The 19,985-nt window shown below is 45.8% G+C and overlaps 1 protein-coding gene across 2 annotated transcripts in view; it reads left to right on the plus strand.

Annotated features, from left to right (window-relative positions):
- LOC138293038 (flavin-containing monooxygenase 3-like) overlaps window positions 1-19,985 on the plus strand; it is a 267,968-nt gene that overhangs the window by 197,558 nt on the left and 50,425 nt on the right. For both annotated transcript variants that reach the window (XM_069232019.1, XM_069232020.1), the window contains one exon: window positions 1,900-2,255. In XM_069232019.1, the coding sequence (XP_069088120.1) occupies window positions 1,900-2,255 (356 nt within the window). The remainder of the gene's footprint in view (window positions 1-1,899; window positions 2,256-19,985) is intronic.

Consider the following 19,985-nt stretch of genomic DNA (forward strand, 5'->3'; position numbering starts at 1 on the left):
ACTTTTCTGAATGGATTTCATGTAGGACTTACTGTGGTTGCCTTTTGTGCAGCATTTAACAACTCTGATTCTTTCTAACTCAGAAGGCTATAACTTCAATCATATAAGCGATAATGTCAGCAGTGGCTCCTCTGCTATGGCAGAGGAGCGTCGCCCCCCGCGAGCAGCAGAGCTGCAAACCATTAACAATAAAATGATAATAACCTGTGTTATTATCGTTTTATTGTTAAAGGAGTGGGGCCATAGGGGATGACAGGGACAAAGAGGAAGTGCACAGCACTTCCCCCCTCAGTACGCATCTATGTTTGGCCAGCTGTCTCGGGCCAGCCAAACACACATGCACACTGTGCTCTCTCCAACCCTGCACTGTGTTGTCCGACTGGAGAGAGTAGGCACAAGCTCTCAGTTTGCCTGGGAGCGCCCAGCCAGGGCGCTCCAGCCAATCCTAATGCTGCTTTCATGCAGCGTTAGGTTTGACCACATGGCAGCAGTGCCGAGGCACTTGAATTTTTATTCTTTATTTTTAATTTAATGTTTACTTTATTTCCCCCCTACCTCTCCTGCTGTGTGCTGCCACGCCCCTTCACCATGTAGCGAGCTGTTACTGGATATTGTGCCTTACAAAACGAGTGCTGAAGGAATGTTCACCTCCAACAAATGAGTTAGAGCTATGCTATGCCTCCAAGAACATACATTTATTGAGCATTATTCCTATGTCACACTTAGAGGTCAAAAACACATTTTCCTCAAAGTATGTTTAGACCCTGACATACAGGGAGCTTGGGATAAATGCCACTGCTTAGAATCTTTGGGGTATATTTAGGAAAAGTGGTGCTGCACAGAGTGCAGCGCCACTTTTCTTGCGCCCTTTGCCACCCCCCTACCACCAAAAATATGGCACACCGTGGCGCAGGGTAGGGGCAATAGCATAGTTTTTTATGACGCAATTGATGTACACTGCAGGAGAAGCGCCAACATTTTGGCGCTACTCCTGCAAAGTACATTGCGGCCCATTGTAAACAATGGTGTGCCCCCTTTGATCGCCTGCTCTGAGCAGGCATTAAAAGTTCCGGAAAAAATGACGCATGACAATCTGTTAGATTTCCTTGCACCATTTTTTTGGCCCCCTAACGGAGGAATGCTCCCTTTGCATACGTTATGCCTGGTGCAGACATAATGTAACGCAAAGGGTTACAAAGTGGTGCAATGCATGCATTGCGCCACATTCCACTGAGGTTTCGGCCATCTAACGAAACAGTGTCACAAAAGTGATGCTAATGTGTCTGTAGATGGCACTTGGGATCTTAAATATGCCCATCACAGAAACATCCTACTTTAGCACCATACAACTAAATTATGATTTTAAAAAGTATCAACCCGCCACCACACATCTGGAAGTTACTGTTAAATTACCCAATGCTCCTTTGCTGCCAGTGGAATCTGTAATAAGAGGTTTGAAGGGAGCATTTCACACTTGCATACATAAACTCTCCCTGTGTTCTATCAGAATATTCCACTTGAAAAATTGACGTACAAAAATATAGCATTCACTATACCAACCTTTCCACTAGATCACAAAGTAAGTCCAGGTGAGTGGATATGGAGTTAAGAATAGTAAATATATATTTACCTTGATAATGTGTTTTATAACATGAAGTGGATGCAATACTTTTGTCACTGTAATATAGTGACCTACAACCATTTATTGTGTTGCCACACCTTTAAATAATGTATTGCATGCTTTACAAACGGTGTGGGAGTCATCGTCCTTTGACAGCCTTAGTTGGCATTGGACAACTGTAACTGGAGTTTTACTGTGTGCTTGTAAATTATCTTTGGAATGCAAGAGCCGTGAAATAAGGTAGGCTGAAAATGTTTTTATTGACTACTCCTTGGCAGATTCTCCAGAAAAGAGCCCGTCTTCAATGATAGCCTTGCTACCTGCATTGCTTGTGGCACCGTCAAGGTCAAGCCCAACGTGAAGGAGTTCACCGAAACTTCTGTCATATTTGAGGATGGTACAGTGCAGGAGAATGTCGACTTTGTCATCTTTTCAACAGGATATTCCTATGCTTACCCCTTTCTGGATGAATCTGACGTGCGTGACAGCAGGAACCAGGTCTCCTTATACAAGGACATCTTCCCCCCTAACCTGGAGAAGCCCACAATGGCCATCATTGGGCTTGTCATGTCACTGGGTGGCATTCCTGCAACAGCAGATGTACAGGCTCGCTGGGCTGCCAGAGTCTTCAAGGGTAAGTGCAATGTATGTGACGGAGAAAGCATATGGGCAAGTGAGAAACCAAGTTATGGTAATAAAAGAGTATTTTTTGACAAATTAAAAGTATAGTAATTTGCTACGTTTTTGTTAGTAAGAAGCTCTATGCTTGCAAACACACCAAAGTTCTCATTTGCAGTTTCTATGTTTGGTATTATGGCTGCGGGTTTCGCAGTGACACTACCCAATGATGGTGGTAAAAGGCCTGCTACATACTAACGTGGCTGTCGCAGACGCTTCCCATAAGGCAATGTCCACAAGCATAGTGATCGTCGTCATGGTGGTTTCTATTATGGTCTACACAGGCTGAGAAAAACAAAGATAAGCCTCAGCTATGAGAGGCTGTCGCCTTGCCTAAAGATGTTTACAACACACTACTCGAATGAAGCTCCCAAGAAAAGCTGAAGATATCTTTTCCTGAAGAGGTGCCTGTTTCAGACTTAAATAACCTTTTCGGAACAAAGGCTGGCCCTTATGATTATGATGTAGAATGCAAGAACAGGCATACAAGTTATGTTGCACATTTGCTAAAATCTGTTACATATTATTATATTTCACACAAACAGTTAGTCAAACCACCTATAATAAAGCATAACTTATTTCAAAACATCTACGAATAATACTAAGTGAAGCATGAACACAGACACAGGAAACATAATGCATGTGACTTTTTTTAAACTGTTTTTTATTTAGGTATTACAAAATATTCAACCGACACTTGACACTGGGTCACATTACACATATTAGTTGGAAAGAGAGAGAAGTACATTATTGAGGAAGGAGAGTGGGGAGGAGGAGAGTCCTGGAACCCATGGCACCTGTGGCAGCATCTAGTATCAAATAATAAACAATACCATCTATGTGGGCTATTACTCATCGCCATGCTATGGACAGTTATCGGTTTCAGATGACTGAGTGTCTTGTGTGTTATGTCTCTAGTAGCACGCGTCAATTCTGAGTGGCAGTGTGGTGGTGCAAAGCTAACTGTGTGCTGCCAGTGTATCTGGATGCAGGGGCGTCAGCCATTCCGAAATCACTGCCTGGAAGCTAGCCTCCATACATGCCAGCAGCTCACAGTGTGGTGCCCCCTGTAGAGAATTTTACAAGTATGTGCACGGCCAACAATGTCACATGTGCGAGGAGTGCGTAACTAATGCACCTGGGACTGCCTGCATTGGCCCACTATATCATTGCTCAAGGAGAGCGAGTGTCGTTCTTGGCTTCAGTCCTGACTATGAAGGTGTCCCAGATCCCTAGCCCAGCCACGACTATATACCTGTCACTTAGGGAGCGAAGTGCCTGTGCCTCTGCCCGGGCCCACTGTAACAGTCCTCCCAGCCACTTGTTAACATCTGGAGTGTTCGGCACTGTAATAAAGTATAAGGGAACGCGCCCCGCATTCTCGAACCTCTTGAGGTTCTCATTCTCCCTCCAATACAACAGGCACCTTCCAGCGCATTGCTGTAACTGTTTGTCTTCCTTAGCCTTAGTATGGATGCCGAGTAGGCAAGTCTCAGGGATAGGGAGTAGTGTGTGATTTGCCAATTGCCCCGTTAGTAAGGTGATTTCATGCCAGGCCCACTGTACAGGCGGGAAGCTCCACGTCATGTGGTAAAAGGTGGCTTCTTGTTCTCCACAGCATGGGCATTCATGAGTTGTGTGAGGGAACATGTGGTGGAGCCATCGGGGGGATAAATATGCTTTGTGAAAGTAATTAAATTGAGTGAAGCAGAATCTCGGGTTGCGAGACACACCCTTTGTCAGTCAAAACACCGTAATCCAGGCAGACTGTGCCAATGGGGCAAGAAGGACCCTTCCCCATCTCGTCCCAGCTCCCGCCTGGTCTGTGTCAGGACTCTTAAGAAGAGCGCTGTAGAACAACGATACCACATTTTTGGAAACTAGGCCTAATAGTACGGTGTGCAGTGTGGGCAATGTTGAGTGCTCTGTGTCACCCTTCGTCCATGTGTTTTGTACAAATTGTTTCATTGCACAATAAGTGAGGAACCGTCCAGGGCCTATGTTATAAGTATCCTTTTAAATCTGTGTATGTCATAAATGAGCCATCTTTAAGGAGGTCACCAACCGGGTTTATCCGGAGTGCCAACCAGTGCTCCAAAGTGTGGTGTGCGTTCAAGTCCCTTGCGCCCTGTATGCTGAGCAATGGGGTTCTGGGAGCATAAGGTGGTATTGGATCCCTACTTCGTATATATTGGTGCCAACATGCACTGGCTGTATCCATAAGGTTATTTCCATGTAGGGGAGGGCATGTATGATTTGTCAACCATGTCAACATGTCCATCTGCCCCAGCCTATCATGCACCATCGCTTTCTCCATACCAGGGGTAAGCTGTAGCCAAGTTAGACGCCATTGTAAATTTGGTGCTGCATAGTAAAGCTCGTAATTAGGCATGCCTAGGCCCCCTTCCTCGAGTGGGTGATGTATTATAGCTAGGGCAACCAACTGCCGATTGTTCCCCCAAATTAATTCTAACATCAGGCAATTGAGCGACTGAAAGAATGAGGGAGTAGCACCAGTGGGAGTGCAGTAAATTAGTATAACAGTCTGGGAAGTATTATCATTTTTTCAATTGCTACTCATCCCAGGGGTGATAATTGTAAGGAGCCCCAAAATGGCAGCGAACCATGGATTGAGCAGACCGCCTATCCCAGGTTGCCTTCCCTGAGGTCCTCGGTAGTGTAATATATTTGTATGCTGAAATATTTGAAGGTGACACGGCACCATGGCAGTATATATACCAAGAGAGCGGGCCTCATATGCTCCAGAATAGGGATCAACGGGAACAAACAGGACTTTGTCCAGCTCACACGCAGACCAGATAAGTCCCCAAATAGCTTGAGTAGTCGCATAAGCTCTGGCAGTGAAGACGCACTCCTATGCAAGTATGTCAATGCGTCATCATCATAGAGAGTGACAATATGGTGTTTGCACAGGTCTGGAATCCCCCAGCGCTGTGCCTGTAGGCGAAAATAAGCTGCCAAGGGCTCGATTGCTATTGCAAATAACAGTGGCAATAGTGGAAAACCCTGTTTAGTGCCACGACAAATAAGGAAACTATCAGAGATGACATGGCCCGTCTTCATGCGGTCTGTGGGATTAGAGCACAATATACTAATCCAATACAGGATTCCTTGACCAAAGCCCATGCTGTCCAATGTCTCCTTTAAGAAATGTCATTCAAGGGTGTCGAAGGCCTTCTCAATATCCAGAGACACCGCCACTCTATCATGTTCCGCTCTTAGAGTCCCATTCATGAAGCACAGGAGCAGTCTAACATCTAGGAAGTTATTCTGTCCTGGGATGAAGCCCGATTAATCCTCACTAATCAGTTGACCCATCAGCGGGTGCAATCAATTTGAAGCACTTTGCCCAGCAGTTTGCAGTCAAAGTTAAGCAACGATAGGGGGCTGTATGATCGCACATCCAAAGAGTCCCAGTCTGATTTTGGCAAGACCACTATTAGTGCTTTGCGCTGAGGGTCTGTGAAGTACCCTCGTGACTTTGCTTCACACAGTACTTCCATGAATGGTTTGGCTAACTGAGTGGAAAACGTGGAGTAATACTTTATTGGTAACCCACCTGTTCTGGGTTTTTTTTTGTGAGCTAACTGACGCAATGTGGTTTGGATCTCTTCGATCTTGATGGGTTTACCTAACTCCCTCTGTTGTATAACGGTAAGTTAGGTTAGGGGGAGTGTATTAAAGAAGTCAGCTAATTGATTGAGTGGGCTCAGGCCCCGCTTTATAAAGCATGCTGTAGTATTGACAAAAGGCATGAATAGTTACTTGGGTGTTAACCACGGCACCAGAGTCTAACCTAATAGCTCCTATGGGGGTGTGGTGCTGTTCGCCAAATGTAACCTAGAGAGATAATGTTGATAGTCATGCCTATGCAAGCGTAAGTCTACCTCATTGTGTTGTGCTCGTGGCTAACAGAGTGCATCTGGGTCCAGGTTGCCCGGCGCTACTTATTGTTCCACATTACTCAGGTCTGTCTTCAACAAGGTGAGTTCGAACACCAGGATGCGTCTGATTCCCCCATTAGCCAAGAGGCAGTGGTGCCGTCTAAGCACTTGTGAGCAAACCACTCCGTAGCCTGTGATGTAGCCGTCCTCCCGTTGAGCTCACAGTATCTAGAGATACAATCGGTCAGCTCCTGAAGGAATGGAGGATCCGCTAACGTTTCAGGCTGTAGATGCCATGTAGGTATGCATGTGCGCAGTCTACCCCAGTGGAAGCTGACCCGCAACAGGCAGTGATCTGACAGCATCCTAGCCAAGTAGTCCATCTGCAAGGAGTCATGAGCCAGGCCTGCTGGACCCAAAATCAAGTTAATGTTGGTATGTAGTTTATGTACTAGGGAGTAGGAGGAGTATTCCCGATCCCGGGGGTGGTGTAGGCGTTATGTATCATGTAGCTCTCTATCGGTAATCCAGGTGCAGAACTCCTGTGACATTGTCCTGCTGGATGCACCTGCCAGTGTGGGTTGAGATCTGTCCATGTATACATCAGCTACACAGTTGAAGTCACCCCCCAATATGCAGGTGGTCAAAGGGTCCTAGAAGAGTGTGGGCGTGATGGACATCAGGAATTCTCTTTGTTTTGAGTTGGGGGCTATATTCCGGCTAGTGCTAAGGGTTTACCATCTAGGGAGCCTTCCACTTTTTATCTACCCTCTTTATGTCTGCCCTCTTCATCTACTGTGAGACGCTCAACAACATAGGGAACCTCGGGAGCCACCCAGACCAACACTCCTCTGGAAAAATGCCAATACTGACGTACCTCATGCATTTCGTTTTGAGAATTTGCAATTCCCCTTCAGTGAGATGCATTTCCTGTAGTATCGCTATGTGCACCTTGGGGCGTTTCAAGAATGCGTGTATCGGATGGCGCTTGATTGGTGTCGCCAGGCCCCAAACATTCCATGTTAACACATTGTAACTTATAGTCCCAATATGTGTGTGCGTGTGTGTTTCATCCTGTGCGCCTGTTATGTGCGTCCAACTACGAATGCCATGCCATGGATTAGTGTACAGGGTAGATCTCCTGGGATCCATGTCAAGAACCTGGAAAAAACATGAAAAACCTCAACAACATTAATCCCCCCAGGCTGACGGCCAACCAGGCCTTAGCCGCACCACATCCTGTAAACAACAGGAACCAAAGTCATTGGAGGATTGACAATTGTCCATTTGGAAAGCCATGTTGAGGGAGTGAGTGTGCGGAGAAAGAGCTCATAGCTGTTCCAGCCCATTTCTAATACAATCAGACCCACCCCACCCTGGACCCCCTTCGGTCACCGGGCAGTTACATGCGAATGCCAATTGTCAAAGCCTTTTGGAACTGTTATGCGAGCAGTCTATAATTGCGTTATGCTGGTACTGTTGGAGAAGTCGGTCTGCAGTCAAGGCCATGCTGGAGCTTAGTCTTGATCCTGTTAAGGGTGTCTATGCATCTTGGCTCGATAGTGCACCAGCTTCTGACCCAAGCATGAAACATTACTTCCAGCTCTGCAGTATGGTATCAGCGTTCGAACGCCATAGTGCGTCATGTGTAGAAGCGTAATTAAAGGTCATCTGCTGAGCGCGAAGTAACATCCAGTCCCTGCATAGAGTTAGCTGTTACTGGAATGTCCTGCCCACAAATCCTGTCTGATGGGCAATCTACATGGAGAGTAGCATCTGGGTTAATTGTGAGTTTAGTAGCTTTGATCAGTGCTAGTGCCTGGCCCTCCACTGCCTGGGCCTTCGATGGGCGTGCCTTGATCCCAGGTCTTATGTTATGCTGGGGTCGGGGTGTCAACCAGTCCCCAGAGGTGGGTTTTCCACACATCGATCTGGCCAGACCCTTGGCGTGTAGCCATGTCCACACATGTTCTGGTGAAGGGAAGATGTGGATTTCCTCCTCGTCTACCACCCTCAGTCGTGACGGGAATAACAGTGCATAGCTAATGTTGTGTTCACAGAGTTGCTGTTTAACCTATACATATGAGTTTCTCTTGCGCTGTACTTCCATCGTATAGTCAGGATATGCTGTGATGGTGGTATTTTTGAACATTCAAGGACCTTGTGTCCTGAAGCCCTGGAGGATCTCGGAAATTGAGGAGTCGGGCTATTAGTGTTCGAGGCAGGGTTCCGGACGGTGGCAGCCGGCCCGGGGTCCTGTGTGCGCGTTCAATCGAGAAGAAGGGATGCACTTTATTCCCTAGCACTGTAGTCGTCAACCACTCTTCGAAGAAGAGTTCGGCATTAGGTTCTTCTGCAAGCTCAACAAACCCCAAAAAGCGGACATTGTTCCTTCGCAAATGTCCCTCTGCATCTTCAGCCCTGCATTGCAGAGAGGAGACCTCTGCTGTTAGCTGTGTCACCTGTGACTGAAGACCCAGAGCGTTGGTTGAACCCCGCCAAGGATGTCTCATTTTCATTTTGCCAGTTTACTATGGTCCACTCGGAGCAAGTTGACTTCCTGCGACACAGAGGCAATTTTTATCTCTTAGGCCAACTTGGTGTCCATTACTGTATGCAGAAGCTTTTTCTGTAGTATTCATTTAATGGAGGGTAATAACGCTGTCCTTGGAGGCTGTGGATAGTAGAGACATGGTCCCCTCGGAGGGCAGGGGTAGCCGGGCCGCTTAGGCTTCACCATGAGGGTGAATAGGTGAGACGATCAGCGTCCAGATGTTCAGCTTTCCGATTCTCAGGGCCCAGCATTACAACTCCGGTGCTGTAGCCCTGGGTGACATCCAAGGGCAACAGGCCAGTTCACTTGAGCAGTATCAGACCACTGCCACAGACAACCCCAGAAGCACAGAGCCAGAGACCTGTTCACCCGATGTCCCCAAAGGTAGGGCCCTCAGTTCGCTTGTTCCTGGTGTACCAGGACCCCTCCACTCACAGCACCGCACCTGGCCCTCTGTGCGGCAAGCCAAGTGGTGGAGTAGTGCCCTCGCTGTATTTATCCTGCTGTGGGAATGACATCGTCTTCCTACAGCCTGTGACATGCAGCACACCGGGAAGGGCTTCGAAATCATCCTCGGCTGTCCCCTCATTGGTTATAGAAAGGTCTTTCAGGTGCCCCGCCACGCAGGGTGTCGCTAATGGTGTCTGGCAGCACCCAGAGCCCAATGTAAGTATGGGTGATGCAGTTCCGGCAGGCATCTAAACTCAGGGCGATATGTGAATACCTTCAGTGGGATCCCCTTTCTTCCTCGAGGGGAGGGCCACCTTTCCCATAGCTTGCATGCCTCAGGGATCCACTAACTCGCCATCTGCTTAGTTCACCACTGAGTTCTGTGGTCAATGCATGCGTTTAGTTCAAAAGGTGGGCCTCACCACCACCTTTGTTCCGGACTGGGGGCCCCCAAAGGCAATCAGGGCTCCCGCCCAGATGGCACTTCCTGCTCACCACTCCGTCTTGCTCAGCATCACCTTCATTGTCACTGCTGCGGTTGGGCCCTGTCTCCCTCATCCTGCAGGCCCTAGCCCTGGCCCGATGACTGGCCCCGCAGTAATCTTTCTACCAGCAGCCGCTGCTGCTAAGCCCCGCTCCTATGGGCAGCGTTCAGGCACTCCTCTCCTTCTGGTAGGCCGTTGCCAGCCACATGTTGCGCTCCGATTGCAGCAGCTCTTGCCTTGTCACCTCACTGCCGGAGTGCGGGTCAGCACCACCAGCAGATAATCCCAACTGCGCAGACCCCTTAGGTCCCTGATTCCGAGTGATTAGGGGTCCGGGTGGGGTTTTTTCTCAGAATGTTGGCTGGGCCAGGAGCAGAGCTGATCAACGAGCACCCCTCCGGTCGCCATCTTGGCCATGCCCCTTAATGCATGTGACTTTACCTAGATTTATCGATGTAGTGGTAAGGTAGAAATAGTGGGTGCAATATTTTTTAAGGTTGGTATTTTAACCATGTTGTTGCAGAACACCACCATGAGGAATTCTGATCAAGAACATGCCTTCTCTAGGTGTAATTCCAGCTTGCTACTTTGTGATATCAAACATCTTTTTATTAGGCCAGTCACTTGTTAAATCAACTGCAAATAAATATATGGCAGCAATGTACTGAGATTTATGAACAGCAGTACACATGCTTAATAGCATGCTCAGATGTCAGACTTCTTACAATGACATGCGTGACTCTGCACCATTCATTGTCTTGGTGTGTCAGGATAGAAACCTTTTGAGGAGACAGGGGACGCTGTAGGTACGCCATCAGGGGTCAGCATACCTTGCTAGGACTACTGACCACCTCCAATGTTTGTTTGCCTGACTTCTGCACAGCTAACCATTCATTAGGAGTTTGTGAACAGCATGTTAATGAATGTTGGTGTGGTGAACGCAGCATGAAAGGAACACCTTTATCATACATTCATCATTGTACCAAATTATGCACAGTCCCTCAACTGTTAGGGCCATATTTCTGAATTAGTTGCGTCACTTTTGCACCACGCAATGGGGTGCAAGTGCAACACAGCTACTAAATACCATTAATCAAGCCACACAAGGCCACCTGAGTGGCTTGATAATTCCAGAGTAACGCAAAGCAGTGCAAATCAGTGCATTGAGCTACTGTGCCCCAGGGAGATGTTTCATGGATAGTGCATGGGTGTTCCCATGCAACACCCATGGATTTTGATGCATTCACAGATTTAACATAAGTGGTAGACCTGAAAATGCATCAAAACTGCTACACCTGCCCAGGTGAGGCGTAACAAGTTGGGTCTAATATGACATGGCACAGTGCCGAAAAAAATAATATACTGAGTGCAGCCGCAAGTGATAGAGATTAATTAATATACATGTTGCCAAGGTATGTAGTTGCGGCTTTATAGTTAATCTATGGTTACGTATATATCCTTACTGTGAAGGTGGAGCAAAAGTTGATATTCTGCACTTAATATTCCTGTAGGGTAACATTTAAAACAAGATAATGTGGTACTACACGATTGCTGGGATTTCCTTGTCCATATGTTTTGATCTGCTCTGCTTTCTACAATATCAGCAACAGGACCAGTAACAGAATGCACTTCAGCAATACAGCCATTGTCAACACCTTTTCAGGGGCCATGGAGAAAGAAGGGGTTACTGGCATCAACAATGATGACTGGGGTCTTTTGCCACTGATGTCAGATGGGCAAATCTAATAGAACTCAAAGAGTTATGCAACTGAGACACTAGGGCCCATATTTATACTCCCTTTGAGCCGGATTAGGGTCATTTTTTTTACGCTAATTCGGCATAAATTTAACACCATATTTATACTTTGACGCTAGACCCGTCTAACGTCAAAATATCCCAGTGTGCGCCATTTTCTGGATGCCTGAAACTGCCTTGCTTCAATGAGATGCAAGGTAGGCGTTCACATCTAAAAAATGACTTAAACACCCATGCGCCATCTTTATCCAACCGCACAAAAATGGCGCATGGCTGGGAGGTGGAGCTGGAAAATGGCGCAAATCCCGATTTGCGCCAAAATGTAGTGCCTGGGTCAGGGCAGGCGTTAAAAATGGGGTAAACACACCAGTACTTAAGGAAAACTCACACAAGCAACATCAGAGCTCAAACAGGAAGACATGGAGGTGATACGCATGCACGAAGGCGCAGAGCACAGGAGCAGCAGCAGCAGCCAACACCACACCAACATGGACCCCAAAGGCAACACAGAAGGCAGGAGAGGATATTCAGGACCAGGACAACTCTTCAGGGCCTCAGGGAACATGACATCATCCAGAGGTACAGACTAAACTGGCAAGCCATACAGCAGCTGCCGCGCCACATTGAGCCACAGTTGGCACCCAGCTTGCAGACACCCCACATCATTCCACCGGAAACCAAGCTGCTAGCTGTCCTGCACATGTTGGCAAGTGGCTATTTTCAAACCACTGGTGCCCTGGTTGCCGGGATCTCACAGCCCTCATTTTCTGCCTTCCTTCCCAAGGTACTTGATGCCATTATCTCCATCACACCCCATCATATCAGCTTCCCCAATACACATCAGAAGCAGCAGGAGACCAAACAGGGGTTCTATCAAATTTATGGCTTCCCGCAAGGGCTTGGTGCCATTGACTGCACACATGTTCGGATAGTGTCACCTGCTGCAATCGAGCACCTATACCGCAAAAGGAAGCACACACACTCCATCAATGTGCAGGCCATTGTGGATCACCGTGGATTGTTCACCAACATCACGGCAAAGTATCCTGGGAGTGTACATGATTCATTCATCTTCTGCCACAGCACCATCAATCAGCACTTCCACGATGGATGATATGGCAATGGCCTACTTGTTGGTAAGTACAGAAACCTAGTTATTTACACACAGCACAGCAACCCTGTAGGACACCCAACACATACACCACTACATCGACATGTGGCCAGGAAGACACTGAGCTGTGACACTGGTAGTCATGTTTGATATCGTGACCCAATGGGATACACACCTATGGACAAATGACAGATGCAAATTACAAGAGATGCCACTCTAGAGCCACACAGGACCAATTTAAAACCACACAGTGACAATGACATGGCCTTAACTGGCAGTACAACTTGGAAGATGAACTTTTCAATGTCATATCAATAACATTCAATCCCACACCCTTCCAAGCAATACGTCCTGTGTAAGGGGTGTGTAATGTGTGTTGCTGCAGGTCAAACACCATGAGACACATAGCATGATGGCGCTGACTCTAATGAAGGTGACATTGAATCATTGAGGCAGTACCAACATCTTACATCACTCCGGGGGTGACATTGCCAGCTAGCAATAAGGAAGTGGACTGTGCTATGAAAACATGTAGATGTGACACTAATGCAAAGTGCACCCTGCTACACATACGGATTGAGACAATTCCCCACATACATAACAGATGTTCAGGCAGATGGACCTTCAGACACTAAGGCCCATATTTATACTTTTTTAGCGGCAATTGTATTTTGTAAGTTTGCGCCACTTGTGCATCAAAAAGCGGCGCTAATGCGGCACTAAAAAAGTATAAATATGGGCCTAAAACCTTCACCCCCACAACCAAGTTAGCCAGCTTACCTGGAGCAAGTTCAGTAGTGTAGGTACACATTTGCACATGAGCCAACTCGGTGAGGGCACAAAAATAGGTTGGCATAGAACTTGTCACACATGGAATAATTGTCAATTGTGAACACTTCAGTGCTGCCAACTTATGGAGACATGTTGTGCATTGTCACCTAGCCAAATCAAAGGGCCTCACTGTTGCATTTCATCTGCAATTATATATGTCGAATTGGATGGGATGGTCAGCCCATATAGTGCAACCATGTTACCGCCACAGTGGAATCGATTATGTTGTGGAAGTATCATGTCACCTCCAGTGTAGGCCCAGGGACACTTCTTTCACATTACATAACGCATGGGAGATACACACTGAACTGCAAGTTTCTAAATATACCACTGATATCATGTCAATCTGCCAAACACCAGTTTTGATAGTTAAACAAGCCAAAGTAGAAATAACATCACAGAAGCCTAGGATCCCACACAATACCACAAACACAGATGAGTCACAGACCACACAAGATAACAACTGCCATGCAAAGTGACAATCATGGTGCAACCAACAACAAAATACTTACCCTCATTTTCCCTTTCAGCTGATCAGGGTTACGGGATCCAGCTATGGATCATGACCCCAATTGCCAACCCAAGCACAGCAGCAGAGCGTGCCTGTAATGAGGCACATCGTAGGACACGCACCATAGTTGAGAGGACTGTTGGCATCCTGAGGTCCAAATTTAGGTGCCTGGACATCACCGGAGGCAGCCTCCTATATTCTCCTGAACTGGTCTGCAAGATCATTTTGACCTGTGCCATCCTGCACAACATTTGTGTGAGGAGGAACATTCCCCTCTATGAACCGGATCAACAAATGCCTGAAGAAGAGGAAGAGGAGGATGCTGTTTGTGAAAATGTGGGGGAACATCCAAACACAGCTGTAGGATTGCATCGGAGACAACATCGTACAAACTTCTTCTAACTATAGTCACCATCACCACTTTGTTATCATATGTAATTAAACACCTCACTTCATCACTCAATCATGCTCTGAGTAATTATTTATGCATCACATGATCTCTAGGAATCATAATCAGAGTTTTGCCTCATGAAGCATTGCAGAAATACAAATTTGCATACTGAAAAAGCCACATCACATTTGATGGGTATGAATATACAGCAAACATCACACACAGTGTTAATGACATATATTCTGTCTATTTCACATTTGAAGGGCAATATCAGAGGAGATACATCCATGTTGCCAACATGGTCCACTGCAGCATATGACACACAACTAAAACACCATCAATCATAAGGTAAAAAAGTGCTTCATACAGGAGGCAGTGGATGTGCAATTGCATTGGTAACAGGAATGTATGACCAGACCCTTGACAGCAGTAAGTGTGACATCAGCTATCTCTGCAAGGAGCATGTGTGACAAGAAGTGCACCAAACATGAAAATGGATAGCGCAAGTGCCCCAGGTATGACAAGCATTGCTCACAAGACGTGCCCTGCGCAGTCCATCCTAGGTAATAAATCCTGCCAGTGCCATGTTTAAAGTCTCTGCCCACCCTTCTCTCAGGGGCCCTGTAAATGGACTATCTGTACCATGAGAATCTTCATCTACTCTTACCCAGACTCCCATTCTGACTCCTGTGTGCTTCCCTCTTCAGTATGGTATGCTATAGTCATAGTTCATCAGTCTGCATAGACTTCAGGTCCAATAATGCACTGCCTGGTAGTCGGTAGGACAATTAATCAGCTGTCCATTGCTTCCCATGTGAAAGGTCCAGCTGGCCCTTTGAACTTGATTCTCAACTCCAGGACTTGTGAGAGACAGAAGGTTCACACACCTGTGAGCACTTCCATGCAGACCAGCCATTTCAACCTGCCCTGCCCTTGCTGCTGCCTGGAACTGCTCAGAGGCTGCCATTTTCTGAATCCCCTTGTTGTGCATTGGCATACAAATCACTAGCGTACCAGAGTCCTTGGGGGATTGTGTAACGTTGCAGACCACAGCACAAACTGGTTTTAGTTCCCACAGTGTTGTTCCTGCTTGTCCCAGTCAGAGTCTGCTCACTGTGTATTTGCCTTGTTCATGTTTGTTCCTGGAAGCCTGCATCCTGTTAGCCAGACTGGTTCCAGTCTTTGCGTTAAACATAGAGGTTCCCTGAGGTTACATTTGTCTCATAGTTGCTTTCCATGCCCTCTGTTTCCTCCTGGGGTATTGTGTCTGGTATGTCTACGATGAATCCTCAAATGTATAGCATAGTTTAATCAGTTTACCTATTGTGTTCTGTTCTGGGACATGTATTTGAATGGCCTAATCCAGCCCCCATCCTTTGTCTGGTTTTGCATGTATTCTTTAGTGCCAAACAGTGACAGTGTGCTATGGCTGTTTGCATGGATTCAGTACGGTGCCTACAACACAACAAACAAGGGTTGCTAATGTTTATGTAAGGACAAAACATTTTTGTGCCCTGATGGTCCACACACAGATTCACTTCTGTTGCTACCTTTGTGTGGGACTTGCGTGTTGACTAGCTGTGAGATTAATCAGCACAGAGGCACTGATGTTCCCTGTTGCAGTAGGAATTTTAGAGCCCACTCTGTGTACAAATTTTGTGATGAAAGCTGCCTGTTTCCTATTACTGATCCATAAAGCTTTGAGCACACCAAGGTTTGCTCTGTCGTCAGCCTTATAAAAGTTATGTAGTGCCATAGCTGGACTATCCCCGTGTGTGTCGTTAGTTGATCTTTGGCTTTAGGTCAATTCTGCTTTGAAGGATACTTTGTTAAATAAGAGATTGGCTCCACAGACTCATGACTAGACCTGCACGTAACTGTGACAACATGGAGGCCAATACTGACTCAGGGTACACATGGCCACACACTTGAACTGGACACCTTTGTGCAATGAACCACTGGAAATATGTGAACACATGTAGCATGGTCTGCTAGTCCTCCACAGCCACAGGAGAAACATAGGTCATTTACATGACTCAAACCGTGGGGTACAGAACAATTTTAGGATTGGATTTGAGACTCTGTGTCACAAACACTATACCTACCTAGCATGTTCAAATGATGGACTCATGGGTAGTATACACACAAGTGACCACGAAGTTGTATTCAATATTTCATTAAATGTGATGGGTTACATATCTGACATAGCCATTATCAACCGTCCTCTATCTATCCTGTGTATAGTTTGTCATGGGAAATGTTTTGGCCCCAAAGTCAAGGAAGTCGACACAGCATAAGACGCAACAGATATTATTTTTATTTTATTTAAATGCATTCGGTCCAGAAAATCTGGACCATTTAAAATTAAAAAGAAAAACACAGTCTTACATGGTTGTATAAAATCCATTGGAATCGCAATAACTCATCATAATTCATAATAACAGTCATTCAAGATACTATAAAAGTCTAATAATCAACTAACATATAAAATATTTCAATAAAATCCTTACAACTAAAATTAAAATCAGCTTGTGCGGTCTCAGTTTGCTCCTAAAAAGGTCAGGAATTCTTGCTAAAATACAGGAAAAGATGTTGCATATATGTTAGTAAATTCAGAATAACAGGGTACATAGCATATATTAGGAAATAAAAGAAAGAACAAAGAGATATGGATCTGGTTGAAATCTCCCTCTATGAACAAACAAAGGCTCAGCCTAGAGATCGAGGGGCCCTCTACAGAATCGAGCCTACGACAAATACACCAAGCCTCCGATAAAAATTTGGTAACTGAGGAGGCAACCAGTGTGGATGTTTCATATTTGCATATTTTGGTGGCATTGACTCTAGCCGACAGTAATAGATTTTTACAGAGGGGGATAATCCACTTTCCTTTAGGGTTCTTGTATGAGGGCCAGAAAAACAGAATATGCTCGATTGTTTCTTTATAATGAGGGCAAGATATGCATCTATCCGTCGAAGGGACGCTGGATGACCAGTGGGCCGTATAAATATTAATAGGCAGGGAACCATATCTAAGCTGTAGAGGGCACGAGCATATGGTGGCATGGGGAGGTTCATAAGTCTCAGGCCAAGGTTCGTGTTTGAATTGGAGGAATTCTATTGTTAGCCTACCCAGCCCGTTTTGGAGCAGTATATCTTCGTTGGGTTTTTCCCAGTATCTTCTTTTAACAGGTTGTCTTGCGTTATTGGGAATCAGTTCCAGATGTTCCCAGTAATGGGAGAGACCTATTTTAACCCAAGCAGATTTCATCTCCTGCAGCCATTGGATTTTAGTCGGGCCCTGAGGAGTAGCTATAAGTTCCCTCACCGCTGCCCTGTATGGTTCGAGTTCGGGAGTTGTCCAAAGGCGGATCCAATAAGAAAGCGGTCTCAGGGGCGCTATGGTTTTGATGCTGTTTAACCCTAAGTCGAGCCTGAGAGGAATCATTGGGGTACCTACCCCTAACCGGGAGACCTGTCTAAGGAAGTTGTTTTCTTTTGTTTGTAAAATATCCAATCTTCTATGTAATCCCCAGAGTTCCGCTCCATACAGGGCCGCCGCACGGATTTGGGCATTATAGATCTCGGCAATTATAATCAAAGGGGAACTCAGAACCTTTCTGGACCTACGTACTAGGGCCCCACCTCTTTGACTTAAAATAAGTGCCCCTTTACCAATGGCTGCCCACCATTTTCCTGTGGTCGATAATCTAATTCCCAGATAGTCAAACTCTTCCACTTTCTCCAGCGGTATTGAATTCATTTAGATTCTGACACGTGGTCGTTTCCTTAGAGGGCTGTATATCATAAGTTTTGTTTTTTTAGCATTGACGTCAAGCCCAAATTCCCTACAGAAAGCACAAAATTGGTTAACCAGATTTTGGATCCCCACGGGAGATTTAGCTAGCAAAATTGTATCATCCGCATACAATAAACAGGGGATTTTTTCCCCAGCCAATTTGGGCGAGTCGTTTATGCAGTTCTCTAAATAACGGATACAGTTATTGATATAAAGCAAAAAAAGGGTAGGAGCCAGAACGCACCCCTGCCGGACACCTCTATTAATTGCCACAGGATCTGTCAACTCACCCTCCTTGCCGCATCTAATTAGGGCATAGGTATTGTCATGAAGCCGGGTGATAAGACTCAAGAGACCTCAAGGAACCCCCATATTGGAGAGTATTGACCATAGCATGTTCCTGGGGATCAGATCAAATGCAGCTCTCAGGTCTATGAAGACCACATACAGATTTACCCCCCCCAAGTCCACATTCTTCCATTTAATTGCCAGGAATCTCAGGACTTGGTCAATAGTGCTCACAGCAGGTCTGAACCCTGCTTGTAGATTAGATAGGGCATTGGATTCCATGATCCATTCATCGAGGTGGCACAAAAGGTGTTTAGCATAAATTTTTGAAAATGATCTAGGAGACTGATCGGACGATAATTAGCTGGAATATTGGGGCAACCTTTTTTAAAGATGGGGACTACCTCAGCCCCTTTCCATGAGTGAGGGATAGGGGCTCCAGCTGTGATTGCATTGCAAATTCAGTTGATATAAGGAGCCCATATGTCAGGTCTTGTCTTGTATAAATCGCCCGGAATCTTATCAGGACCTGGAGCCTTTCCCCAATTTAGTGAATCTATAGCGGCACTTGTTTCAGCTAAAGTAAAAAAGGTCAGGGTAGCGTCTTGGGATATTAGAACATCGAGGGACCTAAAAGATACTCCGGGAGGACCTGCATATAATTGGCCAAAATGCTCAACCCAGGTTGCAGGAAGAATTGATGTGCCAGGTACAGAGGCAGAGTCTCCACAGTTTTCTGCTATTAATTTCCAAAACCTGGAGGTATCTTTTGATTTAGCGGTTTCAAGGATAGTTACCCATCTAGCCTCTTCCCAGCTTCTGCGTGCCTTGGTACATTCGTTCTTGTAATCTTTTCTGGCTGTTCTTATAGATTCAACTTGACCTGTTTTTAGAGCTTTCAGTAAAGTGAGCTGTGCTTCCCTACATAAATTATTAAACCACCGTGCCCGGCACTTTTTCTTGGGATTACTGGTGATCTCTTTTGTGAAAAGGTGTTTTAGGGAATCGAACAATTTACTATGGGCTGCTAAAAGCCTATCACCCTCATCATCTTCTTTGTAATGAAGCATACACTCCATTTGATTGGCTAGCAGATTGTAAATTGATGAAAGATGCTCGGGGATGTAGTAACAAACTCCCATTTTAAATTCCGTCTATTATTTGATAAAGCTAGCTGATGGGCATAAAGCTTAGAATGGGGTGTCTCAAGTAAAGGGAATAGGCCTCTAGTCGATAAAATCAATGGGTCGTGGTCACTTTCTTCATGCTCTTGTACTCTCATATCAACCATATGGCCCCACAGTCTAATATCGAGGAGTATATAATCAATCTGGCTTCTAGACCTTCCTCGTTTGAAAGTGGGATGCAGATTTGTGTCAGAGCAGGAGCGACCATTGCAGGCTCGAAACCTATAAGTTATTGTAATATCAGCCACTAAACGAGCTGTTTTGTTCAATCTCGGCCTTTTGTTAGAGACTAGCTGTGGAATCCCCCAATAGGCATCCTCTTCTTGATATATCTCTTGAACAGATATAACAAACACATATCATGACTGATGTCCCTCAATGAATGGCATCTGATGGCTATACACAATTATAACACATT

The sequence above is a fragment of the Pleurodeles waltl genome, chromosome 4_2 (assembly GCF_031143425.1).
Source record: "Pleurodeles waltl isolate 20211129_DDA chromosome 4_2, aPleWal1.hap1.20221129, whole genome shotgun sequence".
Taxonomy (NCBI): Eukaryota; Metazoa; Chordata; class Amphibia; order Caudata; family Salamandridae; genus Pleurodeles; species Pleurodeles waltl.